The 26,287-nt window shown below is 34.3% G+C and overlaps 1 protein-coding gene across 1 annotated transcript in view; it reads right to left on the bottom strand.

The window, feature by feature from the left end:
• Chsy3 (chondroitin sulfate synthase 3) overlaps positions 1 to 26,287 on the bottom strand; it is a 253,322-nt gene that overhangs the window by 224,328 nt on the left and 2,707 nt on the right. Inside the window, exon 2 of the mRNA XM_027949365.2 lies at positions 25,461 to 25,744. Within this exon, the coding sequence (XP_027805166.2) occupies positions 25,461 to 25,744 (284 nt within the window). The remainder of the gene's footprint in view (positions 1 to 25,460; positions 25,745 to 26,287) is intronic.

Raw genomic sequence — 26,287 nt, 5'->3', positions numbered from 1 at the left:
CTTTGAGGAATTCCCATCTTTTGTCTGTCAAAGAAGTAGAAACAGAACAGTCAGATTCAGAACCTTCCTTACAGACAGGATACAAAAATTTAACTTGAGATGCCCAATCAGACCACCTGGTCCAGGTAGCAAAAGCAGTGAAGGCTGCTTTCTTGAAAGGGTACTGAGCACCAGCACAGTTACCTCTGATTTCCAGTGTTGAGAACCACAGCCAAGGGTCCCCAGCAAACTTCCAGCTGATTGGCTCACTGTGGCCCCAGCAAACTTCCAGCTGCCAGCTGATTGGCTCCTCTGCCTGATGCTCATTGGGCTGTCCGTCCCCCCCCCCCCCCCCCCCCCCCGCCCTTTCAGACCACAGAGCTGCTCATTGGGGGACTCTTTTGGCTCTGCCCACACAACCCAGCCAATCGGCCTTAAGAGCGGGAGGAGTGGGGGTTGAGAGGCTGGCCAGAAGCTGGTGGTGGCAGTTGGGCTCTGAGGGAATTCCTGAAGAGCTCCTGTGGCGCCCAGTGTGTGTTCTAAAAATAAAGTTCGTTTCTGTTTGACAAGTGGCTCCTGAATAGTGCCCAGACTGCGGCATTCCAGTGTTTCCAGGGTCAGTGTTTCAGAACAGAGGTCAACAGCACTGAACCTCACACCAGGTAGGAGCTGGAGCATAATCCTGGACCCCATCCCTGGCAGCCTAGACTCAACCAGGTTCTTAGGTCCAACATCAATTAATGAATCCCCTATAAATTAGCCAGACTTGGTCCTTTCAGTTTCAACCAAGAGTCATGAATGATACGCCATGAAAAATTTCACAATCACCTCTATTTTGTAGGATATATATAGTACCAAAAATCAATGACAGGCAAATTAATTTTCTCCATATCTGTGTTTGACTTAGTGTTACTTTTTTAATCTTCTAATGAATGTCATAGAGTCTATTAAGTTCTCCCCAACTATTACATAAGGACATATATATTACTTAATCAGTGGCTGTAAGCACTATGAACATGAATTATCATGCAATTAGTACTTCCTAGAGTTTTGAAATCCTGATTTTTTTTAACCTCCAAGTTACTTTGGCCAAAATTTATCTTCTGAATCAAGAGATAAGAGTTTGTCCCCATCCGATTTTCAGATCTGTCTAGTAAGACAATCCTCTGCAGCAATCTGGTGTAAAACCCATTGAGCAGGCCACTTTCCTGTACCAACTTTTAGATGAAAACTGTCTAGTCAAGAGACAGTGATTTATGAGCTATACAAGACAACACCTGACATGTGGCAGCTTTAGCTTAGAGTTTGAGAGCCATGAATGGTATGCTGAAACACTTATTTTAAAATGCAATGTTTCCATGTGATTGACTCAGAATTTGGTATAAGATAAATAAATCCAGAGTACACACTTTTCATTCTGAAATGAAGCAATTTAAAATTTTCCTTTCCATCTTTCTTCCTTTTGTATTCAAACAATTCCATTTGTGAATAATCCCCCTTATGCAATTGTAGGTTAATTTGTTTTGGATAAATGAACTCAGAAAATGCAAACTGTGCCAAATGAATATTTTGTCCAAATGATAGCTTCTCAAGAACCAATCTTCCAATTGGATGATGAACACAGAGGCCACAGAGTAAAGTCTGTCCCTTCATTTGGCACAAGAAAAACTTGTGTTCTGAGGTTCAGCTGTGGAGTGAGTTTAACTTAGGACAATGAATAAAAATGTAGGCTACCAAAATTAAGCAGGAAATGTCTTTGATCATCTACTTTATATTTCCTATATGACTTTATGTGATGACTAGGAAAAAAGATGATACATAACTTTATAGACCTTCAGTCTGTGATAAGAGAGATTTAACACTAAATGGACTGCTCAAAACAAAATGTGTCTGGAACAGTCTACCTTAAAAACCTAAATTTGAATATGTAAGTCAAAATTTTCTTACAATAATAAAAAAGGATGAGTGCATAAGAGAAATCATGTTGTAACCAATTGTGTTTATCTGTCTTTAGGAGAGGCATACTTCTTAGCACAGTAATTAAAACATCTCCTTTTAGTAGTATGTCTTCTTTTTATAGCCCAGTCTTAGTATGATTCATTTAATATAAGGGTCTTATTCTTACTTAGAGTAAGAATTACTTTGTGCCTTTTGAAGTGATAACTTGAAATTAAGTGCTCCTGAGATACTTGGGTTTAATTACCAGCTCTACCCAGGACCAGGATTGGCCCTTCTTTTTCATACTCCAGTACAAATGAGCCAGCTCTTCTGGCTAATAAACAAAAGCTTCCTACCCACCTTTGCAAACCTGGAATTACTCCTCTAGCACTTTCTACAAACTGCCATTTCAGTTATCTTTCTAATCGGCTATCATAATCATAGCACTTACTATACTGCACAACGTTCTGTAGTGTCCCTTGCATCAAATTTGAATGAATTCTTCTATGTCTACTATACTTATATCATATGACAATAAACCCACTAGTCCAGATTTTCATTTCCTCACATCAAAAAGAAATTTAGATTATAATAAGCATCGCATCCACAGTATTTATATATGTGTGTGTATCTATACTTATATAAACAAATAGAGGTAAACAAATATATACACATATACACTATATATGTACACATATGCATATATCAAGAATAACAGAATACAAAATACTGCCTCCATGTCCTATTATATTGCAATATATAATTGCATATTGAATTGAGATAATGGTTTATATTCTATTTTCATCCCATTCTCTTATATAATATTGTGTCATAGCATTTTTCCATTTTATATACTAATATAGAAAACCATTTTTAATGATAATCTATAATTCAGTCAAATAGATGTAGTTTATTTAAACATGTCCCTCTGTAATATAGGTTGTCTCATGTGATAAATATCTTTACACACAAATATAAAATCATCTCAGGTTTCTTATGATAAATGAATAAAAATTAGATTGCCAGGTAAAAAAAAATAGATTACACATAAACAATACTGAAAACCAAAAGTTTAGGTGTCCACTTCACATGAACATCAAGTAAAAGTGCTAATACTTGGTGCTTAAGAGTTTCAAAATCATTGTCTTTAAAGGAATTAAATTGCTAGGTAAAACTATAAATAATTCTCCCAAAGACCTTTCAAATTATATGAAAGTATTTGGAGAAAATGCTATATGTATTTAGGAATATATAAGTCTTACTGCATGGATATATTTATTATCAATTATTTTTGGAAGTTTCACTGATTTAATATGCTTAAAAAGCTAGCTCAATAAATGAAGAAATTGCTTTAGTTGTGCTTAATTACTCTAATATGAGTAAATTCTGTAACATCTCTTTATTTAAAAGATGTTCTTAAAAGTAAATGCATCCAGAGGCTGGGGTCGTAGTTCAGTGGTAGAGTGCTCGCCTGGCACACTAGAGGCACTGAGTTTGATCCTCAGCACCACATGAAAGAAATATATATATAAATAAAGGTATTTTGTCCACCTACAGCTAAAAAATAAATATTTTTTGTAAATAAATAAATAAATACATCCGGGCTTGGATTGTAGCTCAGTAGTGAGGCACTCGCCTAGCATGTGTGAGGCACTAGGTTTAATCCTCAGTGCTACATAAAAAGATAAATAAATAAAATAAAGGTATTGTTTCCATCTGCAGCTAAAGAATAAAACTAAAATTAAAAATAAACATTGCAAAAAATAAATAAATAAACATTGCATAGACACTTCGGCTATACACTTTGTCAAATTTTTAAAATATTATTTAGTTTGTTCTTAAAGTGAAATATATTTTCAACTGCATTTTTCCCAATAATGCATTTTCTGAATAATTGCTTGTACATTTCCAAAGACTGGAGTCTAAAAATCATGTACTGAGACAGCTGTCATGCTCACCAAAGCTGAGAACCTTCAAAACATGCCTCTTTCTGCCAGGAAATGGTCGTTCTTCCTGCAGAATCACACTACTATAGAAAGCATGATGGATGTTCCTTTAAGATCACCCAGGCCCTGAGTTTGAACCAGATCATTTCTGAGTCCATGTTCAACTCTAACCCTTGATAGCTTGTCAGCCACGCCACCCTTCAGCCCAAAACAGCTAATCCGAGACATTGATCTTTACATTCTAGTGCCTTTTCATACACGGCTTCCTGAAACATTTTTTGGATCTATTTTCTCATGAAACTGTCACAATCTAAAAGGAAAGGTTGAGGATCTATTATTAGTTTTTGTTGTTTTGGATTTTTTTTTTTTCAATGCTGGGGATTGAACCCAGGGCCTCCTACTTACAAGAAAAACACTCTAGGACTGAACTACATCCCAGCCTCTATTATTAGTTCTTGGTTCAGAAAACACGGTGATTGACTGGCTGATGTCAGAAGTGATATAACAACCTAGATATCTTCATTCTAGACCAGTTGACATTTCACTATGGCTTCCTACAGTCTCTTGAGGCTCATTCATAGTGGGATAGGGAGGGGGAGCATGGGAGGAATAAAGGAACTCTAGATAGGGCAGAGGGGTTGGAGGGGAAGGGAGAGGGTAGGGGGATAGAAATGATGGTAGAACGTGATGATCATTATTATCCAAAGTACAGGTATGAAGACGCTAATTGTTGTAAATATACTTTGTATACAACCAGAGATATGAAAAATTATGCTCTATATGTGTAATAAAATTGTAATGTATTCCACTGTCATATATAAATTTAAAAAAAAAGAAGAAAGTAATTATTATGGGATCAAATGTTATAAGCCATTTACCGCCATGGAACCAAATAAGAGCATAATAATCTCAACATATCTTTACAAAAAATTCTTTCTAGTGGGGCACAGTGGCGCACGCTTATAATCCTAGCAGCTCGGGAAGCTGAGGAAAGAGGATCGCAAATTTAAAGTCAGCCTCAGCAAAAGCAAGGTGCTAAGCAAATCAGTGAGACCCTGTCTCTAAATAAAATACAGAAATAGGACTGGGATGTGGCTCAGTAGGTGAGAGCCCCTAAATTCAATCCCTGATACAAAAAAAAAAAAAAAAACTTTCTATTTTTAAAATGGATATTTGCCAGTTTTTAAATTTAAATTCAGAATTATTTCTTTCTTTCTTTTTTATTTATTTCTTACATACATGACAATAGTGGAGTGCATTACATTCATGATTATCCATTCACAGAACAATTTTTGTAACTCTGTATATAAAGTATGTTCATGCCAAATTATGCCATTATATATGAGCTCTCTTATTTTTTGCATACAATTCTTAATACACCTTTATACCACCATTTATCATATCTCTGTTTGTATATAAGGTATGTTGACACCAAATTCACATCTTTATACATGTGTTTTGTATAATGGTGACCATCTTCTTACACCATCCTTGTTATTCCCCTTCTTCCTCCCTTCCCCTCCCACTCCAATTCCCTATCTAGAGGTAATTTTCCTCCCTTGCTCTCCCTCCCTACTGGACTTTGAGTCACCCACATTATAATTCCATATTTGTTTTTTTGGGATTGGCTAACTTCACTTAGCATAATCTTCTCTAATGCCATCCATTTCCCTGCAAATGCCATGATCTTATTCTTTTTTAGTGCTGAGTAATATTCCATTGTGTATATAAATGCCACTTTTTTTTATCCATTTATCCACTGACGGACATCTAGGTTGGCTCCACAGTTTATCTTTTGTGAATTGTGCTGCTATAAACATTGGTGTGGCTGTTTCCCTGTAGTATGCTGTTTTTAGGTCCTTGGGGTATAGTCCGAGAAGAGAAATAGCTGGGTCAAATGGTGGTTCCATACCCAGCCTTCCAAGGAATCTCCATATTGCTTTCCAAATTGGCTGCACTAATTTGCAGTCCCACCAGCAGTGTATGAGTGTACCTTTTTCCCTGCATCCTCACCAACACTTGTTGTTGTCTTCATAATAGCTGCCATTTTTACTGGGGTGAGATGGTATCTTAGAGTAGTTTTGATTTGCATTTCTCTGTTAGAGATGATGAGCATTTTTTCATATATTTGTTGATTGATTGTATATCCTCTTCTGAGAAGTGTCTGTTCAGGTCCTTGACCCATTTATTGATTGGATTATTTGTTTTTTTGGTACTTATCTTGTTGAGCTTCTTATATACCCTAGATATTAGAGCTCTAAATGTGTGAGGGATAAAAATTTGTTCCCAGGATGTAGGCTCTCTGTTCACCTCATAGATCATTTCTTTTGCTGAGAAAAAACTTTTTAGTTTGAATCCAACCCATTTGTTGATACTTGGTTTTAATTCTTGTGTTATAGGCATCTTATTAAGGAAGTTGGGGCCTAGCCCCACATGAAGAAGATTAGGGCCTACTTTTTCTTCTATTAGACGCAGAGTCTCTGGTTTGATTCCTAGCTCCTTGATCCATTTTGAGTTAACTTTCGTGCATGGTGAAAGATAGAGATTCAATTTCATTTTGTTGCATATGTATTTACAGTTTTCCCAGCACCAATTGTTAAAGATGCTATCCTTTCTCCAGTGCATGTTTTTGGCACCTTTGTCTAATATAAGATAGTTGTAATTTTGTGGATTAGTCTTTGTGTCCTCTATTCTGTACCGCTGGTCTACCAGCCTGTTTTGGTGCCAGTATCATGCTTCTTTGTTACTATTGCTCTGTAGTATAGTTTAAGGTCTGGTATAGCGATGCCACCTGTTTCACTCTTCCTGCTTAGAATTGCTTTAGCTATTCTGGGTCTCTTATTTTTCCAGATGAATTTCATGATCACTTTTCTATTTCTATGAGGAATGCCACTGGGATTTTGATTGGAATTGCATTGAATCTGTATAGTGCTTTTGGTAGTATGGTCATTTTAATAATATTAATTCTGCCTATCCATGAGCAAGGTAGATCTTTCCATCTTCTAAGGTCTTCTATTTATCTCTTTAGGGTTCTGTAGTTTTCACTGTATAGAACTTTTACCTCTTTTGTTAAATTGATTCCCAAGTTTTTTTTTTTTTTTGAGGATATTGTGAATGGGGTAGTTTTCCTCAATTCCTTTTCAGAATTAACATGAAAATGTTCTGAATTTTCTGGGGTGCAAGACAACACCATTGCATTTAGTGTACATAAACTACTACATGATTCAGAAAGATGCCAAAGAAGTTGATGTGAAGTTTTAGTAACCAAGGGGTTTAAAAAATTGGTTATTTCCAGACCCTAGTAGATAATGTAGGTGTGGTAGTTAGTTTTGTGTGTCAGCTTGAGTAGATTATAGGGTCCAATTGTTTGGTCAAACACCAATTCAGATATTGCTATAAAGGTATTTTTAAAATGTGATTAACATTTAAATCAGTAGACTTTGAATAAAGTAGATTATCCTCCATCCTTCATAATGTGGATGGGCTTTATCCAATCAGTTGAAGTCCTTAAATGAAAAGAATGAAGTTTTCAAAGAGAAAGGAATTCTGCCTCCAAACTGCCTTCAGAAATGAGTCATAACATCAACTTCTGCTACAATTTCCAATCTGTAGGCCTGCCCTGGAATTTTTAAACTTGATAACTATCACAATAATATGAGCCAATTTCCTTAAAAAAAAAAATCTTTCTACAAATTTTGCTATAGGCAGGTTGCTATTAACTTTGAAAAATAAGGAGGTAAACTTCTCAAGCATAGAGAAGGAGTCAAGATGGACTGCATATGATGCCCTGAGGGCAGTACTGTCCTGCTAGCTTTCTCTATCTTTGTTATAGGCAGGTTTCTATACAGTTTTTCCTGTAAACATGCTATGGGCAAGAAGGACTCTAATTTGGGTTTCTTGCCACACCTCACAGCTCTCTCTTGGAAAGATAAAGAGATTCTTTACCTCCAACAGGTAAACATGTCTAGTGAACAGAATGCTAAAATTGATGGCAGCAGTCCCCCATGCAGAGTCTTTACTATGTCACATATCTCTTTTCTTTCTAATTTCCTCCTCTAATAAAAGGAGGCTGAGATAGAGGCAATTTAAAATCAGCTGGATGGGAAAGACTGAAGGGCATTGGTTAAAAGTTTGAATAAAACTCTTCCCCAAAGGAGATTAAATTAACCTAGTGTCCTTACGGTTCCCAAATTCCAGGAACTTACTTTAACTGGGATGCTAGAAGATAAAATTCCTAGTGGTAGGACTCTCATTCGTGATCTTCATGGTCCCTCTGTGTCTGTCATCTCCAAGGCAGTCTTTCCACACTTTCTGCCAACAGTTCAACTCTCCTGTAGTTAGTAACAGTCAGACCTATGTGGTTGAAAAGTCTCTGCTCTCCTCTTTTGGTTCTGTGGCCCACTCACCCACAGCATTCACCTAGAGAAAGCTAGCAGGACAGTGCAGCTCTCAGGTCATCATATGCAGTCCATCGTTTCTCCTTCTATATGCTTGAGAAGTTTACCACCTTATTTTTCAAAGTTAAGATAAACTTGTCCATGAAACTTTCCTGTTAAACTCCATAAGCACTAGGGATGGTCCCTTTTAAATATCTGCATTGCTTATCTATAACTCACAATTCTGGGCTTGCTACTATGCTACTCATATCTTTACTTGCCTATACTTTACCCCTAGCAACACTTGTCAAGGAAAGAAGTTTGCTCTTAGAAAATAAGGCATTGCATCTTGTATTTGGTAGGTGCTTCCTTGTGCTCATCCAGGTGTGGTCTGATATCCTGATTATTTCCACAATGTGACTTCATATTTTGTTCAAACTCCAGAAATGGCTGTACCTTTCCAAAAGAGTTATCTGGATCACCATCTCTATTTTTATGTTCTTTCAACAGCTAAGCATATGGCTGGCACTCAGCACAGTCTGCTTGCTATGATAATTATAACAAAGATGGTAATAACCCCATTTATCCATAGGGATTCTCACAGGGATCTATTAAAAATGTATTCTTACCAATACAAAAGGTAGTCATAGAAACTAATACAATGAAATACCCATATTTAAAATCCTGAAACAAAAAACGTTTTCTACAAGTCATAGCCATTGTTATTTTACTATTTAAATATTTTTAAAGAAATTTCTACTATATGTATTTATTTCTGAGTAGTAAATGAGAAACATTGGTTGTATCATAAAGTATTTACCAGAACAAGAAATATTTTTAAGATAAAATAATGAGTTCTCAGACTATATCACAATATGTGACATTCTAGTATGATATGTCCACATGCACTTTATTCCTTAATAGTACAGCTGAAAGAAAAACAATTACTTTAGATAAAACTGGCAGCCTACTTTTTTTTATTATTGCCCTGAAGCACAGTGAAAGATAATAATTTTGTTTCTACTGAAAATGAAAAGTTTATTCTTACACAGTTTTTCCTGTAAACATGCTAAGGGCTAGAAGGACTATAATTTGGGTTTCTTGCCACACCTCACAGCTCTCTTGAAAAGAAAAAGAGATTCTTTATCTCCAACAGGTAAACCTTTCTAGTGAACAGAATGCTAAAACTGATGGCAGCAGTCCCCCATCAGAGCCTTTACTGTCTGACCTATGTCACATATCTCTTTTCTTTCTAATTTCCTCCTATCATAGGCACTTGAACTTGTCTATTCCAATCTGACACAGTTTTAAAACAAAAATCAAATGCCAATCTTTGAAGCAGAATGGCATGCTACATTTTGAGAAAAATATAGTCTTTGGAATCAATAAAGCAGAGTTTAAAAAGGGAACCTAACAATTCTCTAGCTGTGTGGCCTTGGACAAGTTACTAAACTTCTTTGTGCTTGTTCCTCATTTGTAGCACAGGGCAAAAGAAATTGCATCTCATTTTCTGTGCCCACAGCTCAGAAAAACACCCAGCACTGAACAAACAGAACAGGGCTTATTATGTAACTAGTGGTCAATATTAAGGCTATATATCATAACTATTATATAAGATGATATGTGGTAAATATTATGACATTTTATAAAATAGTTTTGACAGTTATATAACTATTATATATAATAGTTTGGGGCTATTCATCAATATATGTCAACATGACATTTATTGCCCTCATATTTTATTTTTTTTTTGTTGTTGAAAAATATTGTTTTATTTTTTAGAGATCAGATATGATTTAGAACTTCTTTTTTTATTGGTTGTTCAAAACATTACAAAGCTCTTGACATATCATATTTCATGCATTAGATTCAAGTTGGTTATGAACTCCCAATTTTACCCCAAATACAGATTGCAGAATCACATCGGTTACACATCCACATTTTTACATAATGCCCTATTAGTAACTGTTGTATTCTGCTACCTTTCCTATCCTCCACTATCCCCCCTCCCCTCCCCTCCCATCTTCTCTCTCTACCCCATCTACTGTAATTCATTTCTCTCCTCATTTATTTTCCCATTCCCCTCACAACCTCTTATATGTAATTTTGTATAACAATGAGGGTCTCCCTCCATTACCATGCAATTTCCCTTTTCTCTCCCTTTGCCTCCCACCTCATGTCTCTGTTTAATGTTAATCTTTTCTTCCTGCTCTTCCTCCCTGCTCTGTTCTTAGTTGCTCTCATTATATCAAAGAAGACATTTGGTATTTGTTTTTTAGGGATTGGCTAGCTTCACTAAGCATAATCTGCTCTAGTGCCATCCATTTCCCTGCAAATTCCATGGTTTTGTCATTTTTTTAGTGCTGCGTAATGTTCCATGGTGTATAAATGCCACATTTTTTTTTTATCCATTCATCTATTGGAGGGCATCTGGGTTGGTTCCACAGTCTAGCAATTGTGAATTGTGCTGCTATGAACATCGATGTGGCAGTATCCCTGTAGTACGCTCTTTTAAGGTCTTCAGGGAATAGTCCGAGAAGGGCAATAGCTGGGTCAAATGGTGGTTCCATTCCCAGCTTTCCCAGAAATCTCCATACTGCTTTCCAAATTGGCCACACCAGTTTGTAGTCCCACCAGCAATGTACAAGAGTACCCTTTTCGCCACATCCTTGCCAGCACTTGTTGTTGTTTGACTTCATAATGGCTGCCAATCTTACTGGAGTGAGATGGTATCTTAGGGTGGTTTTGATTTGCATTTCTCTGACTGCTAGAGATGGTGAGCATTTTTTCATGTACTTGTTGATTGATTGTATGTCCTCCGACACCCATAGCACAAGAGTTAATAACAAGAATCAACAAAAGGGACTTACTTAAACTGAAAAGTTTTTTCTCAGTAAGAGAAACAATAAGAGAGGTAAGTAGGGAGCCTACATCATGGGAACAAATTTTTACTCCTCACACTTCAGATAGAGCCCTAATATCCAGAGTATACAAAGAACTCAAAAAATTAGACAATAAGATAACAAATAACCCAGTCAACAAATGGGCCAAGGACCTGAACAGACACTTCTCAGAGGAGGACATACAATCAATCAGCCATCATAATTTATATCCTTAGAAATGTTCATAAGGTTAGGTTATTGTTTATCATAAGCATAATTCTCCAGCATAGGAAATTCTATAATGAAGGAAAGCAGAAATTTATAGAATCACATCAAACTAGAGATCAGCATTTTTTCAGGTTGTCTACACTGCTTTTTATGCCATAATAAGTCTTTTTTCCAGCTTCCAAACCATCTACAGGTTTTATAATACCTTAAGTGTTAAAGTAATTCACTCATCTAAATTTATTTCAGTAGTAAATATAACATTTAAAAATAACAAAGTTAATCAAACTGCTTTATACTATAATGCCAGCATTATCCACCAATTTTTAAAATAAAATCTATTAGATCCTGATATAGTTCAGATCTAGATGAATCTAGCCTTAATTATATCAACAGAAGAAAAATATGGTATACAGGAGGTTAAAAGAAAAAAGCATCTTTGTAATTACCTTATATTCTAAAATGTGTGACGATAAGTATATAAGATCATATGTCGCTATCATAATACTCGATTCTGCCTCTGAGTTGTGGAAGGTGGCAGTAAACTAGATATCACAGAAACTCATGTGAAAAACTGGAATTTAATGCTAGCATGGAGAAATGAATAAAGGGATTAACTATCTAATTTTTAAAAAAAATCAATGTGATATTTTCAATCCCAAATCTTTCAGGGGGCAAAGAATATGATAAAAGCAGGTGTTCTTTAGAAAAACCAAAAGCACAAATGTCTTACATAATCAGAAATTGTTTCTAACATTACTTATAATATTATACCGAAAAACCCTGATAATTAGTGTTCTACAAGAAAACTTGGAAAGTAACAAAACACTCCTTCTTTTAATTATTCCCAGACACATTTTACAATAGTCTCCAAATCCAGTCAAATCAATTTCAGTTATTATCAACTGTCTCAAGCAATTCTCCAAATGAAATACTCAATGAAATGGAACTTTGGTGTAATTCAAATAAGATTTAAGTTTTACAAGCCAGGGAGTGTTCAGTAGGCTGTATTTTGAAACTATGAACAAGAACCATAAACACAAAGCCTAGTTCATGGGACCATTTGTTAGAAGTGTCAAAACTTTTACAAGAAAAGTGCAATCAAAATTCATAACGTGTCATAAATACTGGGCAATGTGGCTGTATTTGATAGCCAAGGAATTATTTCCAAAATAGACTGAGGTAAAATAAAATCTGATAATAGTACTGAACACTATTAGCACTAAAAAATACAGAAAAATTAAGGAATAAAGAACAGAACATGCAAATGTAATTGAGATTAACTAAGAATTTAGGGAGGAAAAGACAGAATCTTAATATTTATTTAAATCAGGGTCTTATAGGGTCTAATAAAATTTCTACATGCATAGTTTGCTTTAAGTAATTTTGTTTTATAAGTATCACAATTATTTTAAAATTTTAACTATGTGTTTTAATTAAAACAAGGGCATTCCTTAGACTCCTAGTTTAAAAAAATACTTTGTGGTATATTGCTAAATGTTTTGCAAATGAAACAACATATCAATTTTAGTGAATTTGAAATTACTTTTAAAATTGACTAGGTATTAAACAATCCATATGCAAAATTTACTGTATTGCATATATAACTATTATGGTAACATGCATATACATTAGCAAGAATAATCATCAAGTACATACTTGTTACTAATGAAAATAAAGACTTTACAAATGCTACTATAAAATATATTGACAGAAGAACAAATAATTATTAACAAAGGTCATTTGGTTATGGTGGGTCTTTCCAGCAACTTTCCAAAGTCAGAAGACATTCTTCTGAAGTTTGATTTACAACCATCTCACAAATCCTTAGGATTATTTAATAATAATAAAAAAGGAAATCAAGACAAGATAAAGGTCAAATATGAGAAAGGCAGAATTTTAAACAACCATAGAGAAATCATATAAATCTTTATATAAGCAATTATATGAGTAGGAAATGAAGTGTGTTGGATTTATAGACTGTACAAATAATCTTAGGTCATCTTGATTTAAATCAGTTTACAGTAGATACACCTATAACATAATCATAAAGACCAAAAAAGAACTCTATGTTAATAAATCTAAAATTCCAATTTCACAAAAGAAGACACATCTGTATTTGTTTACTTCCTTACTGTGTATCTCCCTCCATGAGACTATAAATTCCACAAGAGAATTCACCTGTTCCACCTCCCAGCAAAGCATCTTTCTTGGAGGTACTCAGTAAATCTGGAATACACTTTGTCAAACAGTGATAAGCATGTGGGCAACCGAGTATTCTTTTTGAAATATATTTTAGTAGTTTATCAAAGGTAGGAAATGGCACATTGCACAATATCCTTAGAAAATTTGCAGTCCATTTCTTTTTCATTCTCCCAGAAGCGCATGTGCTTCTCTTAAAATAATAGTTCAATTATTATGAAATGTTAGGTATCATTAAAACAAAAGAATGGGAGTGGTATCTGGTGCTGATATAAGGAGTAACTCCCAGAAATAATCTTAATTGATTATTCAGAACAAGGTTTATATGATATTACTCCTTGTGATAAAGAAAATTGCAGGTGGGGAGAAATATTGGATCTAAAAAGTTTTTGACATTCAAGAGAAACTAAAAAAAAAAAAAAAAAAAAAAAAAAAAAAAAAACTCTAGAGGCAGATGAAGGATGGAAACTTAAAGACTTTTCACTAATTTTTTTTTTTTTTTTAGTTTTTGAACCATTTTATAATAGTATTGGTTCAAATCACTATGATTTAAATTTTAAATAATTTCGCAGCAAATTTAAGGAAATTTAGTTTTAGAAAAATTAAACTTTGTCATACGGCTCTGACATGATTTATTTTATTTATTTAGCTAGTTAGTTATTTTGAGATGAGGTCTCACTTTATTGCCTTGAACTCCAAACTCAAATGGTACACCAGCCTCAGCCTTCCAAAAAGCTGAACTATAAACCTACACCACTGTATTCAGCTGTGATATGATTTTTTTGTTTTTTTAAGAAGTAATTGTTTCACCTATGAGTGAAGTTTTCTTAAATGCATTTTACATAATGTGATAATACTGACCATGAATTAGTTTTCTTTCCTTCCAAGCTTTGAGGGCCTCATTTTTCTACTAAAAAGTTCTTTTTTCTTTTCTTTCCTTTAGTTGTAAATGGACACAATAGCTTTATTTATTTTTATGTGGTGCTGAGAATCAAGCCCAGCGCCTCACAGGTGCTAGGCAAGTGCTCTACCCCTGAGCCACACCCTCAGCCCCTAAAATGTTATTACCAAGGGCTGCAAAGAATACAGGACATCTGCTCATATCTCCCATCCTCTTTCCACTCTGATCTCACATTTTCTACTTTTTCAGTTCCTTACTCAGCTTGTTTCCCTTACCTTCTGGCTAGTTCTTGATCTTACAAGTGCATTTCTCTTGGTTCCCGTCTGCTTTCTGTTCCTTGGCTTGAAAGCTTCTCCCTTAGCCATCTGCATGACTCAAGCATCATGTCAGCAAGGCCTACCTGACCACCCTATTTACAGCTGCTCATCCACCGCTCTACATCCCTTAGCCCTCCCATGCTTACTTATTATCTTTTCCCCTCTAGAAAATAAGGCAATAACTTTTGTGTATGTTTTGAATGCTAAAACTCTAGCACCTGGAAAAATGCCTGAAGTATTAGATGCTCAATAAGTAATCAGTGAATAAATGAATGATGAAAGAAACTCAATGTACCCAAAGCAGAAATTCTCCTTATCGTCTGCCAATACTTCAAACATACCAATAACCCAAACTTACTCTTCCCATATCTCTAGAAACATTATTATAATCCAAGCCTAAAACCCAGGTTTCACCATAATTTTTTTCCCAGTCCACTCTTATAAGCTATCACTAGTTCTATCAATTCCCTCTCTTCACAAACTCTTAAGGGCATCTCCTCACTTCCATCCATTCTTTGACCCTTTCATCAACACTCATCTCTCACTTGGGATTTAGGGCAAAAGCTACTGTCATGTGTCTCTATACCAAATCATAAGGGCCTCCAAAGTATCCTTCCATGTTTCAATCATTAGAGGCAAGCTGATCGAGGGTTTTCTACTTAGAACTCTTCAAAGTTCCCAGTATCTGCAGAACTGATTTTTCATCCCAACTGCCAATTGGAAACACCCAGGAAGATTTTTAAGGATCCTATGCATGGGCTCCCCTCTAGACTAATTACAGCATCCCAGGTCATTGTAAGAATTGCTGATCTACAGCATACAATCTAAATCTTGGAGCATAATATACAAATCCTTTCATAATTGAGTTCTACCCATAGTTTTTAGTCCTCATTTCTACTGCCTCTACATTTGCTTGAACCAAGTACGCTACCATGCTGTCCTTCCACCTCTGCCTGCCCATGTATCCTGGAGCATCCAGTAACACCCCTATGCGTTACTTCAGGTGTGAAGGAAGCACTTCATTTTTCAGTTCTCCATCTTTGCTTCCCCTTGTGTGTTCTATCTATGCTTTTCTCCATTGTAACAGTTAGCTACATCAGTGGACATGGAAATATTAGTGGACAATCACTGATGAAATCAAAGTTACCCATTTACATTTTTAATCTAAAAACTTATCATTTCTGCAATCAAACAGATCACTCCGATACCCTCTTCTTTTGGAGCTCCAACTCAATCAGTCAACAGTGGAGCAATCAAATCAATAAAAATATTCCACCTGTTTGCAAAGCACTATTATTACATATCATTCAGATGGCATCAAAAACAGCTACAATATTTTAAGCCTTGAATATGTAAAAAAGAATACTTTTCCAAAAATAATTTAAAATTCACAGTGAATTTTTTTTAGAAGAGCAATCTTTGAAACATAAAAGTTAGACCAAGAGAAAGGAGACAGTTGTGAGTGATATTAATAATCTTAAAGTCCAGTGACTAGTGGTTTGGAGCCAATGAGTACAGACAACGACAGAAATGCAGAAATGTTGACCACTCCCCTATGGCTCCCCACAAAATATACTTTTAAGAAGTAAATTAAAATAGACTGAATATTTAAATATGAAAACTAATTTTTAAATGCATACGGGGTCTAAACCCTAGAGTCTCATTAGAGTCACTAGGAAGTTTTAAACACTACCCATGCTGCAGGCATCACCTGTAAGAGATTCTGATATAATGGGTTAGAGAATGGGTTCAACATCAGAATTTTTTCCCAGTTCCCCAGGGGATCCCATTATGCAGTCAGGGCAAAGAATCATTAAGTCACCACATTCCCTACTGTAGCAAAGTCCATCTTGCTAAAAGAAATCACAATGAAACCCTTTCCAAACAACATAATCTCATTCCCCTGGGGGGAGAAATAAGGTAAGCATTGTGATCCAGAAAATATGAATAATATTTAACACTTACACATGGTTTACTATGTATCAAGCAGGATTCTAAGGGCTTCTAATCTATTGACCTTTTTATTCCTCGAAATGGCTCTGTAATGTTGCCACTATTTTATGTCATTCTGCTTCTGCAAAAGTCTCTAGCAGTTGTAGAATCCTACCACTACTAGACATTACTCAGAATGTTGCTAAACACGCTGGCACTAAATCTGCTCAACAGCTCTATAAAGAGAGCACTATTCAATAGATGAGAACTCTAAGGCAAAGGGAGGTAATTACATGTCTAAGGACATGCAGCTTGTGAAGGGCTATATCCAAATCTATAACCAGATAATCTAGCTAAAGTTTTGTATAATTTGTAGTAAGCAACAGTAACAAAATATATAAATATACAACAAAAATAAATGTCTTTATTTTTCTCCTCTTCAAGGAATAGCAAGAAAAAGAGAAGAGGCTAACTTAAGAAAATTGAAATAAATAACTGAATCCTAGTTCTGAGATTTGTACCACTACTGGACCCAACAGAGATTTCATGATATAGAATGCAAAAAGAAAGAAAGAAGGAGAGAATAAATGAGTGGATGGATGGATGGATTGATTTAGAAAGATATCTGAGATGGACCCAACCATCTATCAGACCTGAAAAAAGAGTCTTACCCCTCCTCCCTGTGCACTCCACAAGAACAAGGAGGGCATATATGTCATTTATTGCATACATAAATATAATTGAATTCAGTTGGTTATTTCCAATGTGATACAATTGAATTCTAAGGCAGAACATTTTACATTTATTTTCTCACTACATTTTCTTGTGTTTTATGAGTGATACTCATTGTATACATTAAAAATATCAAATTTATTTCTGTATTTTAGGATATTAGATTACTAAAATATACCATTTTAATTAAAATGTTGGTCTTTTTATATTTTAATCTGTGAACATATTTCCTCAAAATTAAATTACTGTTTATGAGAACAGACTTTTCTAATAACTGGTTCAGTATCTATGAAACCACATTTGGACCTCAAGGGAAGCTATTTGAATCTCTCCTAGACCTCTTTTTGCTCCTCTGCAGGATGGCCATCCTCTTCTTTTTCTCTGTAGGATTCCTCCAGCTGGTATTTCTGTCTTCCTCTTGATTAGCAAAGCAAAACCAAATGTCTCTCCTTAACCAACAACATAGCAGTTGCACTTTAGGTTCTTACCAGAAAACATACTTATTTCCAACTGCCTGTTGGACAGCCTGAAATAAAATATTTGAGTGAGACACAATAGTCATGGAAGATTCTCTGAAGAGAATCCTAACTTTTAAAATAAAAATCAAGAAACGTACCAAACAATGGTATACTTGACAAAAATCATGTTATCTACGAGTTGAATTGCTTGTACAGAATTGTCCTTATGTGCTATAGTCTGGCTTGAGGGAAGTTGCAGAATCATCCAAGTGAACCAGACTACTGAACTTATTATACATGTGGTGCTGAGGATGGTGGTCAACTATACCCCTCAAGGATCTTTCTCTCCCATGGAGGAGATTTTACTAGGTCTCAGCATGAGTATACGTTACAACTCTCTTTAATGTTAAGAAAGCAGGCGTTCAACATATTTTCCTTTATAGATGAATCATATTTTCTGCATTTTCTTTTTTCTCTGTTTTTTCCCATTATAATTTTATTTATTACATTTTATTAACACACATTTAAATTCTTTCTTTGGGTATACAAGAATTCTATGAAATAGCTTTATAATAAAAAAAATGAATGAAACTGAAAGGCATAAATGAAAAGATCAGATACTATCGATTAATGAAGACACAGCTTTAAAAATTATATAAGTAAATAAAATTTTTGGAATTTCAAAAAATTAAGAAATGTGTTTTATTCATCTGTTACTTCTAAAATAGTAAGTACAAAGTTGTATGTGTATGTGAGTGTGTGTGTGTGTGTATCTGTCTTTGATTTAGTTAACGTAGAAACTTGCAATATACTAACTATCCAATATTTTCAAAAGCAGATTAATTTTAAATGTACATCATGACTCAAATTGGTTTCTATGTGGTTAAATCCACAACTAGAGTGTTGTTTAAGGGTTACAACTATAAATAAGAATACTACATTTGTAAGGAACTGCAACCCCTCAATTTTTTAGTTTATTTTGGTTTCCTCTTATTATTCAGTAATATCAAATAACTCATAAGACTGACTTGTTTCTAATGTTAATAGTTTGAAATTAAATGTCTTATTAAAAGTTACACATCTGTGCAAAAGGCACATGCTAATATCAAAATAAAATGGAATATAGTTAAATAATAGAATATATCTCTTTATACTTTGAACGCTAAGTCACCAAGTAGAAAGGAGCTTGAAATAGCTGTTTCTCAAAAATATAGCCTTCTGGAGGCCAAGACAATGAAAAGGAACCAGGAAAACTGACTTGGAAAATTTTCAGGAAATCAGAATACTTGTGATCAATAAGAGAGGAAAAGCATTCCATCTTTTTCAAAGTAATATGAGTATTTATGTTACAATGGAGTTTATTTCAAATTGCCTGAAGGCAACTTTCTATTTTAATTTTTTCCACAACTGTTGGAAATCATCTTCTTGGAAAGCATAAGTTGTCACAGTTCAGGTGATCAGGCATCAGTCAGCAATGAAAACGAACCACCTAAACATATTTTAGTATATGAAACATACAAAGTATATGAAAATTGTTCTGGGTTTTCCCATGAACTCTGAATGCAATTTTATTTTGTGTGATGAAGAAAACAGTGTGGCAGCACAGAAATTTCATAAAATCAATGCAGAATGATTTCATCTGACAAGTGGGACGGGGGTGGAAAGAGTAGGTGTGAGAAGCTTACTTACCGCTTTTAGTAAAGTTAAAATTCAAATTGTGACTGAATCAGACCAAGAAAAGATTTTTTGAAAGACATAATTTTAGATCAAAATTCAAGTCTTACACTTTATCACATATATTAATACACATTGGAAGCATAAACCATGTTCATAATAGAGCAAAACCAACATTAGAAAAGAAAGAGTTCTAAAGAACGGGAAGATGCTAAGAAAGAAGAGTAGCAGTCCCACGAAAACGAACAGAAATCTTAGCTTTAATGGGTATGTCATGAAGATCTTATATATAGTCGAATTTCTTATGATGTGGCTCTCTGTTTCTACTTAAAAGCCCAGAGAAGTACTGCCAGAACATATCCTTTTGTGAAACAAGAGAATTTACTAGGACGTTTTTAGCCTTTAGTGGACAAAGACTGAACATGGAACATTCTGGTGTGAAGTTAACACTATTTTGTGGTTTTTTTTCCCCCCCCTTTTGTTACTGGTGATTGAACCCAGAGTTACTTTAGTACTGAGCTACATCCTCAGTCCTTTTTACTTTTTATTTTGAAACAGGGCCTAGCTAAATTGATGAGGCTGGCCTCAAACTTGGAACCCTCCTGCATTAGTCTCCCAAGTGGCTGGGATTACATGCTTTGCCACAGGGCCCAGCTGAAGGTAACTCTTTAAGGAGTAGAACAAAAACTGGTTAGTCATAGGAAGCATTTTGTAAAGGCATAGAGAAACATTTTTCCAACCCTGAAGTCTGAATTTCTTGAAAGAACATTTAGTTGAAAGGAAGGAAAGAAAGAAGGAAGAAAGGAAAGAAGGAAGAAAGAAAGGAAGATAGACTGATTCTTTTGTTTCATTCTATAGGAAACCTTAGAATGAAAAAAATAAACTAGTCCTAAAACAATTCCTTGATAAGTGAGATACCGTTTCACAGGGAGAAGAACAATAATCCGAATTAAAATTATTTTAACACTTGAATATATGTGTTCTTGCCAAAAAAAAAAAAAAAACAACTTCCAATTCTGCCAATATAAAAACTGAACACAGATGTATAAACAATTTTTAATAGTAACGATTTTATTATTTATTAAAATCATATTTATAATAAAGCCTAAGTATATCATGTGATATAAAATTCTGTGGATAATTTGAAAAATATTAATGCTCTGTAAATTATAATATTTAAACTATTCATTTCATTCTCATTGGAAAATTACTTTATTTCACAGAGAACATTTTCATTTAATTTGCAACATAAGGATGATCTAGTTCAAACAATCAAAACTTTTATGTCTGACTGGGCCACGAAGTTAAAACAAAATTACAAGGATCACCCGATGTAAAATAGGACATGAAGGGAACTGAAGATTGTCTGCCTCTGCTCAGGATATCAAAATAAATAAATAAATAAACAAACAAAAACAAAAAAACTTAAAACACTTCATGTGCCAAACAATGTTTAAGAGCCATATGCGGCCTCCCAGGCTGCCAGATTGCAACTCTAGAGAAACAGTAGCCAAGGCAGATCTCAACCAAAACTGTGATCCTAGCCAACAGGAGGTGCCAATAAATTCCAACACTCAGAGAGAATAGAATAGAATGATTTTTTTTTTTCATAACCATGTTTCAATTAGTACTCTCCACATGTAAATAGGAGGCCTATATGACCTATGGAGTCTGTTGATTATTAATCTCATTGAACATGTAGCCTTGAAACCAGGTAGAGAAGGGAAAATCTCAATTAAAAGACTTTTTTCGAGTGATCACAGGCACACAGAGAACCAGTCTTTCTGAGTCTTCCTAACAGCCAAACACTCTCTATTCAGAAGAGAGCAGGTCTAACTGTGATCTGAGTGCAACATCAGGGGGGAAAAAATGAAAAGGCAGGTGGAGAAGACAGAGAAAGAAATACAGCAAGAGGTCAATAGGCAAGATGTTTCCCCAGACCACCAGGACCTTATTGTGATGAAGAACTGAAGTTCAACATCATTGCTTCAAAGCCCAGAGCTATATCAAGAAAAGGTTCCGGCTGCCTAAGAGACAAGCTCCTGGGCATTCATGTGGGTTGAATGTAGAATGGGATACAACTGACTTCATTTCCTACTGAAGATGGAAGAGGAACTCAGAAAAGAGGGCCATTGTTCTGGCAGTGAATCTAGGAATCTGTATGGTAATTCTTTTTTCTTTATGTAGAGTCAGACCTGTATGAAATTCCTTAAATATGTGTATTACATAATGATTTGTTAAATTGTATTTTCCACACAATCTCTTTAAGGCCAGTTATTTAATTTAATGTGGACAGATTCAAACAAACATTTGTAATGTATTTTTAAAAACAGACATCCATGTTTCATAGTAAGTTTTACTGTGCTGGACTCTTTATATTTCTAAAATTCTGTAATGTTTCCACTTCTTGTTCTTTCCCCCCAAAACAACTTACATTTGGAATCTCTCACTGAAAATTTTATTTTTATTTTGACCCTTTTGATTCAGATGAATTACCATTACCTATAATTATTAAGTCAGCAAAATCTATGAATCCTTGTTTTACAATATAGTACATGATCTTTATAGCACTGAGACAAGAATAAATCATATCTATTGACAATTGACTATGTACTAAACACTGAATTAAGAGCTTTATATGGATTATTTCATCATTTTACTTAATCTTCCCTGAAATTCATGAGGCAAAAACTGTCACAATCTTACCTTCAGTTGAATTAAACAATGCTTAAAGAAGTTATTTGCCAAAGACAATTCGGCTAGCAAGTAGTAGACAGGTGGCTCAATCCCAGTTCAAGTACATCCATCCCTTCCCTGGTCTGCCATCCCCTCTATTCCTCACAGTACATTATTCATGCTGTATACATTACAGAAATGGTATATACATTTACTTAGCATAAAGAAGAATAGTAAAAGATTCCTAGGTTTTATAAAAATATAATATATTCAAGGAAAACTAGAAAGTCTATGTATTTTATATATTTTTGTTAGTTGTAGTTGGACATAATACCTTTATTTTTCTTAATTACTTTTATGTGGTGCTGAAGATAAAACCCAGCATCTTGCACATGCTAGGCGAGCGCTCTACCACTGAGCCACAACCCGAGCCCCAGAAAAATCTACGTATTTTAATAATGCATACAGTTTTCTTCCTATAAGATTTGCAGGTCTGTTCACCATTTTTAAAAGATAACATTCCATCATGAATGTTTCACCTATTAAAACTTGAAAACCACAGACATGCTTTCGTTATGGCCCTCTCAACTCTGAAAGAACATTTATCAGGAGGAGACGCCAAACAAAATCCTGAAATCTGTGAAACATAGAGGAAGGAATTTTTTAAATTTAAGAAAAGTCTGTCACACATGTTCCTTTTTAGAGAAATATGAAAACTCAAGTGATGGTCAACATCATAGCTTTTTTTAAATATCATCAGATGTGAAATTTCTCACTTAGTAAAGAGGCCAACCCAAAGTATAGAACAATCTTTCTATATAATGTGAACAGTAATATATAAATATATAAATATACCATTTCAAGAAACCCAAAATCCAAATTAGAAAGTGATATGGAATCTATATATATTCTACCTTAGTTTAGCTGTACCCCATCTGTCCTCCTCAGGTGTTTCATGAAACATAAAACACACCCCTAATATTAAAATTCTTAAGTGTAATTTATTTGTATATTTAAGTTTACTAATTTTATTAACAGATATACCTCTGGGTAATGAAATTTGCCACTATCCCTTTAAATAAGATTGTGAAACTTTGTGTTAGGATTAAAACAATGTCTCCTTTTAAATTAATATTACTTAAATAGTTCTTTGAAGACCAAATTCCAAAACAGAGTAACAGTTATATAAAAGCTTAGTAATATATCAAGTCAGCATTCTCTTCCCATGCTCCTCTAGGAGATACTGTCTAATGCCAGGCAAAATGTCGAAATGATTTGTTTTTTACAAATTCTATAGCCAGTGATGGACAAGTGTCTTCAAATATATTGTGAAAAGTTACTCAAAATATTGTGTTCACCAAGTTACAACCTCTAAGACTTAGTTAATAATAGCATCTAAGATTCCAATTATTCTAAAGGAGAGGTGTCTGCCTATAATATTGCTTTCTTTTAACTAGAACAAATGTCCATATTATAAAACACTAAATTAATTCTTGAGCTTATAGATCACTTGAGCCTATTTTAATCTCTTGGATCATGACCATGTAGACCACCAGGTAAATACTGGACTTTCATAGCAGAATCATTGAAAACTTGGAAGAAGGGACATTTAGACATGTTTGTTGAAAACGTTATATGTAACATTAAGACAATGACTTATCAAATAAAACATAGTAGTCTCTCCTCTTTATTGCTAATTACAGATAAAAGATTTTTTTTAATCATCTATTCAGAGAAATGTCTGCAAAAAAAAAATACCTTCATGTAAACAAAATCAGCGGTTTCTGCATTAACTGTTTTGTCTCTTAAAAGGCTTTATATTATAGAAAAATCTTTTTATTAAACTTATTCTAAAGATTACTTATCTTTAAATTATAATGTTTTATGTCAATTTTTTTCAGAGGGTAGCTGCAGGCCAGTTTTAAGAAAGAAAAATCACTATTTTATTGTCAAAAGAAATCATCTTAATTTGCATAATATATATACTAAGTAAAAAGTTGTCAATAATTTTCACTTTCTATAGTAGGTATACAAAATACTTCTTTGAAGTATAAGTACCATAAAGCATATTTACGAAAAGCAAAATTAACTAAAGTGACATCACAATTATGAAAGAAAAATAAATGGATCTGTACAACTGATGTATTATGACTTCACAGAGAACACATTTTCATGAATTTTTTTTCTATAATAAGTAACAAGAAAATTTTGAAAAGATAAGCAAATAAGTTCAAATATGATTTACAAAGGTGTGCATTGGGTAGCTACAATAATATTAAACTCCAAACACCTAAAAATCAAACTATCCTAAAACTGCAATACACTACTTAAATGTTAAATCAATGTTTATTAAGATTGTATTTTAGGAGGTCTATTTTAAATAAAATTTTACTTCATTTCAAAACCAACTTCCTAAGGAAAAAATAATCCCATAATATTTCATAAAACTAATTACTGCAATAACCAAAGTAGCTCATAAAACTAATTACTGCAACAACCAGAGTATTTCATAAAACCAATTACTGCAATAACACAACTCAGATTATTCAAATAATGGTTGCTGCTCAGAACTTGGCACAAGGGCAGACATAAACAGTCTAGTGAACTAGTCAAAATACTAAGAAGTTACATAACACCTTCAGAACTTTTTCCCCCAGATAAGTCATGCCTTTAAGATGCCCAACAAATGATCAAATAGAGGAGTTAAAATGTTGTGAACAAACCTATCATAAATGATACATTATTAGTTCTTCTTGTGCTTTTAAAAATCTTAAATGTCCACTTTCTACTTGAAAATCTCCAAAGAAACTTCCGATTCTCACCATGTGAAAACAAAGAGATGTCATCACATATTAACAAAAAGAGAAAAAAGAAAAAAAGTGGCTGTGGTACAGTACCAAATGATAAGCTAAAGAGAAAAAAAAAATAGTGTTCTTGTTAGAAGAACATAAACACCAATAAAGCAAATAAAGCTGGAAGATAGTATTTTCAGAGATGTGACCATGACTATATATCTAAGCTCCTGCTTAAAGTTAAGGATCATGCTAATAACAAAGGCACAGTCAACCCCTTGATCAAATAACAGAGTATCTCCCACAATCACCTATGTGCCCATAAAAGGTTGCTACTGTTACTTTGAAACAAATAGAAACAGAGAGAATCACAGACTGAAATGGCATGCACCTATAACATATGAACATTTCATCAGAGTGAAAGACTTACCTCATAAGACCAGACACACTGAGTTCCACCAAAACGGCGAACACACCTTCCTACTTCCACGTCCTCGTGAGTTGTGTACATTTCTCTTAGGCATTCACCAATATGTGGCACCATCCTCCTGAGAACTTCCCGGCTGAAGATCATGCCAGGTCCTCCCATACAGAAGTTCTCCCCGGGCTCCAGCCCTAGCTTTCCAAGCTCTTCAATATTTCCGAGACCAGTCTGTCCCAGGTACAAAGGCTTGCTGCTATTTAGCGATCTAAGAAACTCCTCTAACTTATCACCTACAAGGAAAAAGAAAATAATCACTACTTTTTAAAATTTTCACAATCATTTATAATGTACAAAGTAAAGGACAGAGCTTTCAACATTGTTGTTAAATCCCTCCTAAACCTTGAACCTCCAATAACTCTACTTGTAACAACCAAAAGAGTTGAACAATATCATATTATTTAAAAATACTAATTCAGAGTTACTGATTAAAAATTAATAAAATTTTTATCAACTCATGGTCTAGGTGTCTGTAAAACTGCAACAAGTCAACAATCATCATTTTTTTCAGTAAAAGATAAAATAATGAGAATAAAGATAGGGTTCCTGGCATTTCAGATAGGGGTAACAAAAATTTTCAGAAATGTAAAACATATTCAGTATTGATATTTAGTATTGTTTTGACAGACCTATACATGTCCAATGATTACTTTTTCCTGATAATTAATTTAGTTAGGTGCTGTGTTGTTAACCAAAATTCAATCATGTACAATCCATGTTGTTTTGGGGAGTGTTTGAATCTAATTTATCATGAAATTTAGTTTGGGAAGGCATTG

The sequence above is a fragment of the Marmota flaviventris genome, chromosome 5, assembly GCF_047511675.1.
Source record: "Marmota flaviventris isolate mMarFla1 chromosome 5, mMarFla1.hap1, whole genome shotgun sequence".
Classification (NCBI taxonomy): Eukaryota; Metazoa; Chordata; class Mammalia; order Rodentia; family Sciuridae; genus Marmota; species Marmota flaviventris.
The sequence above is the reverse complement of the archived record's forward strand: the minus strand, read 5'-3'. Positions and strand labels throughout refer to the sequence as shown.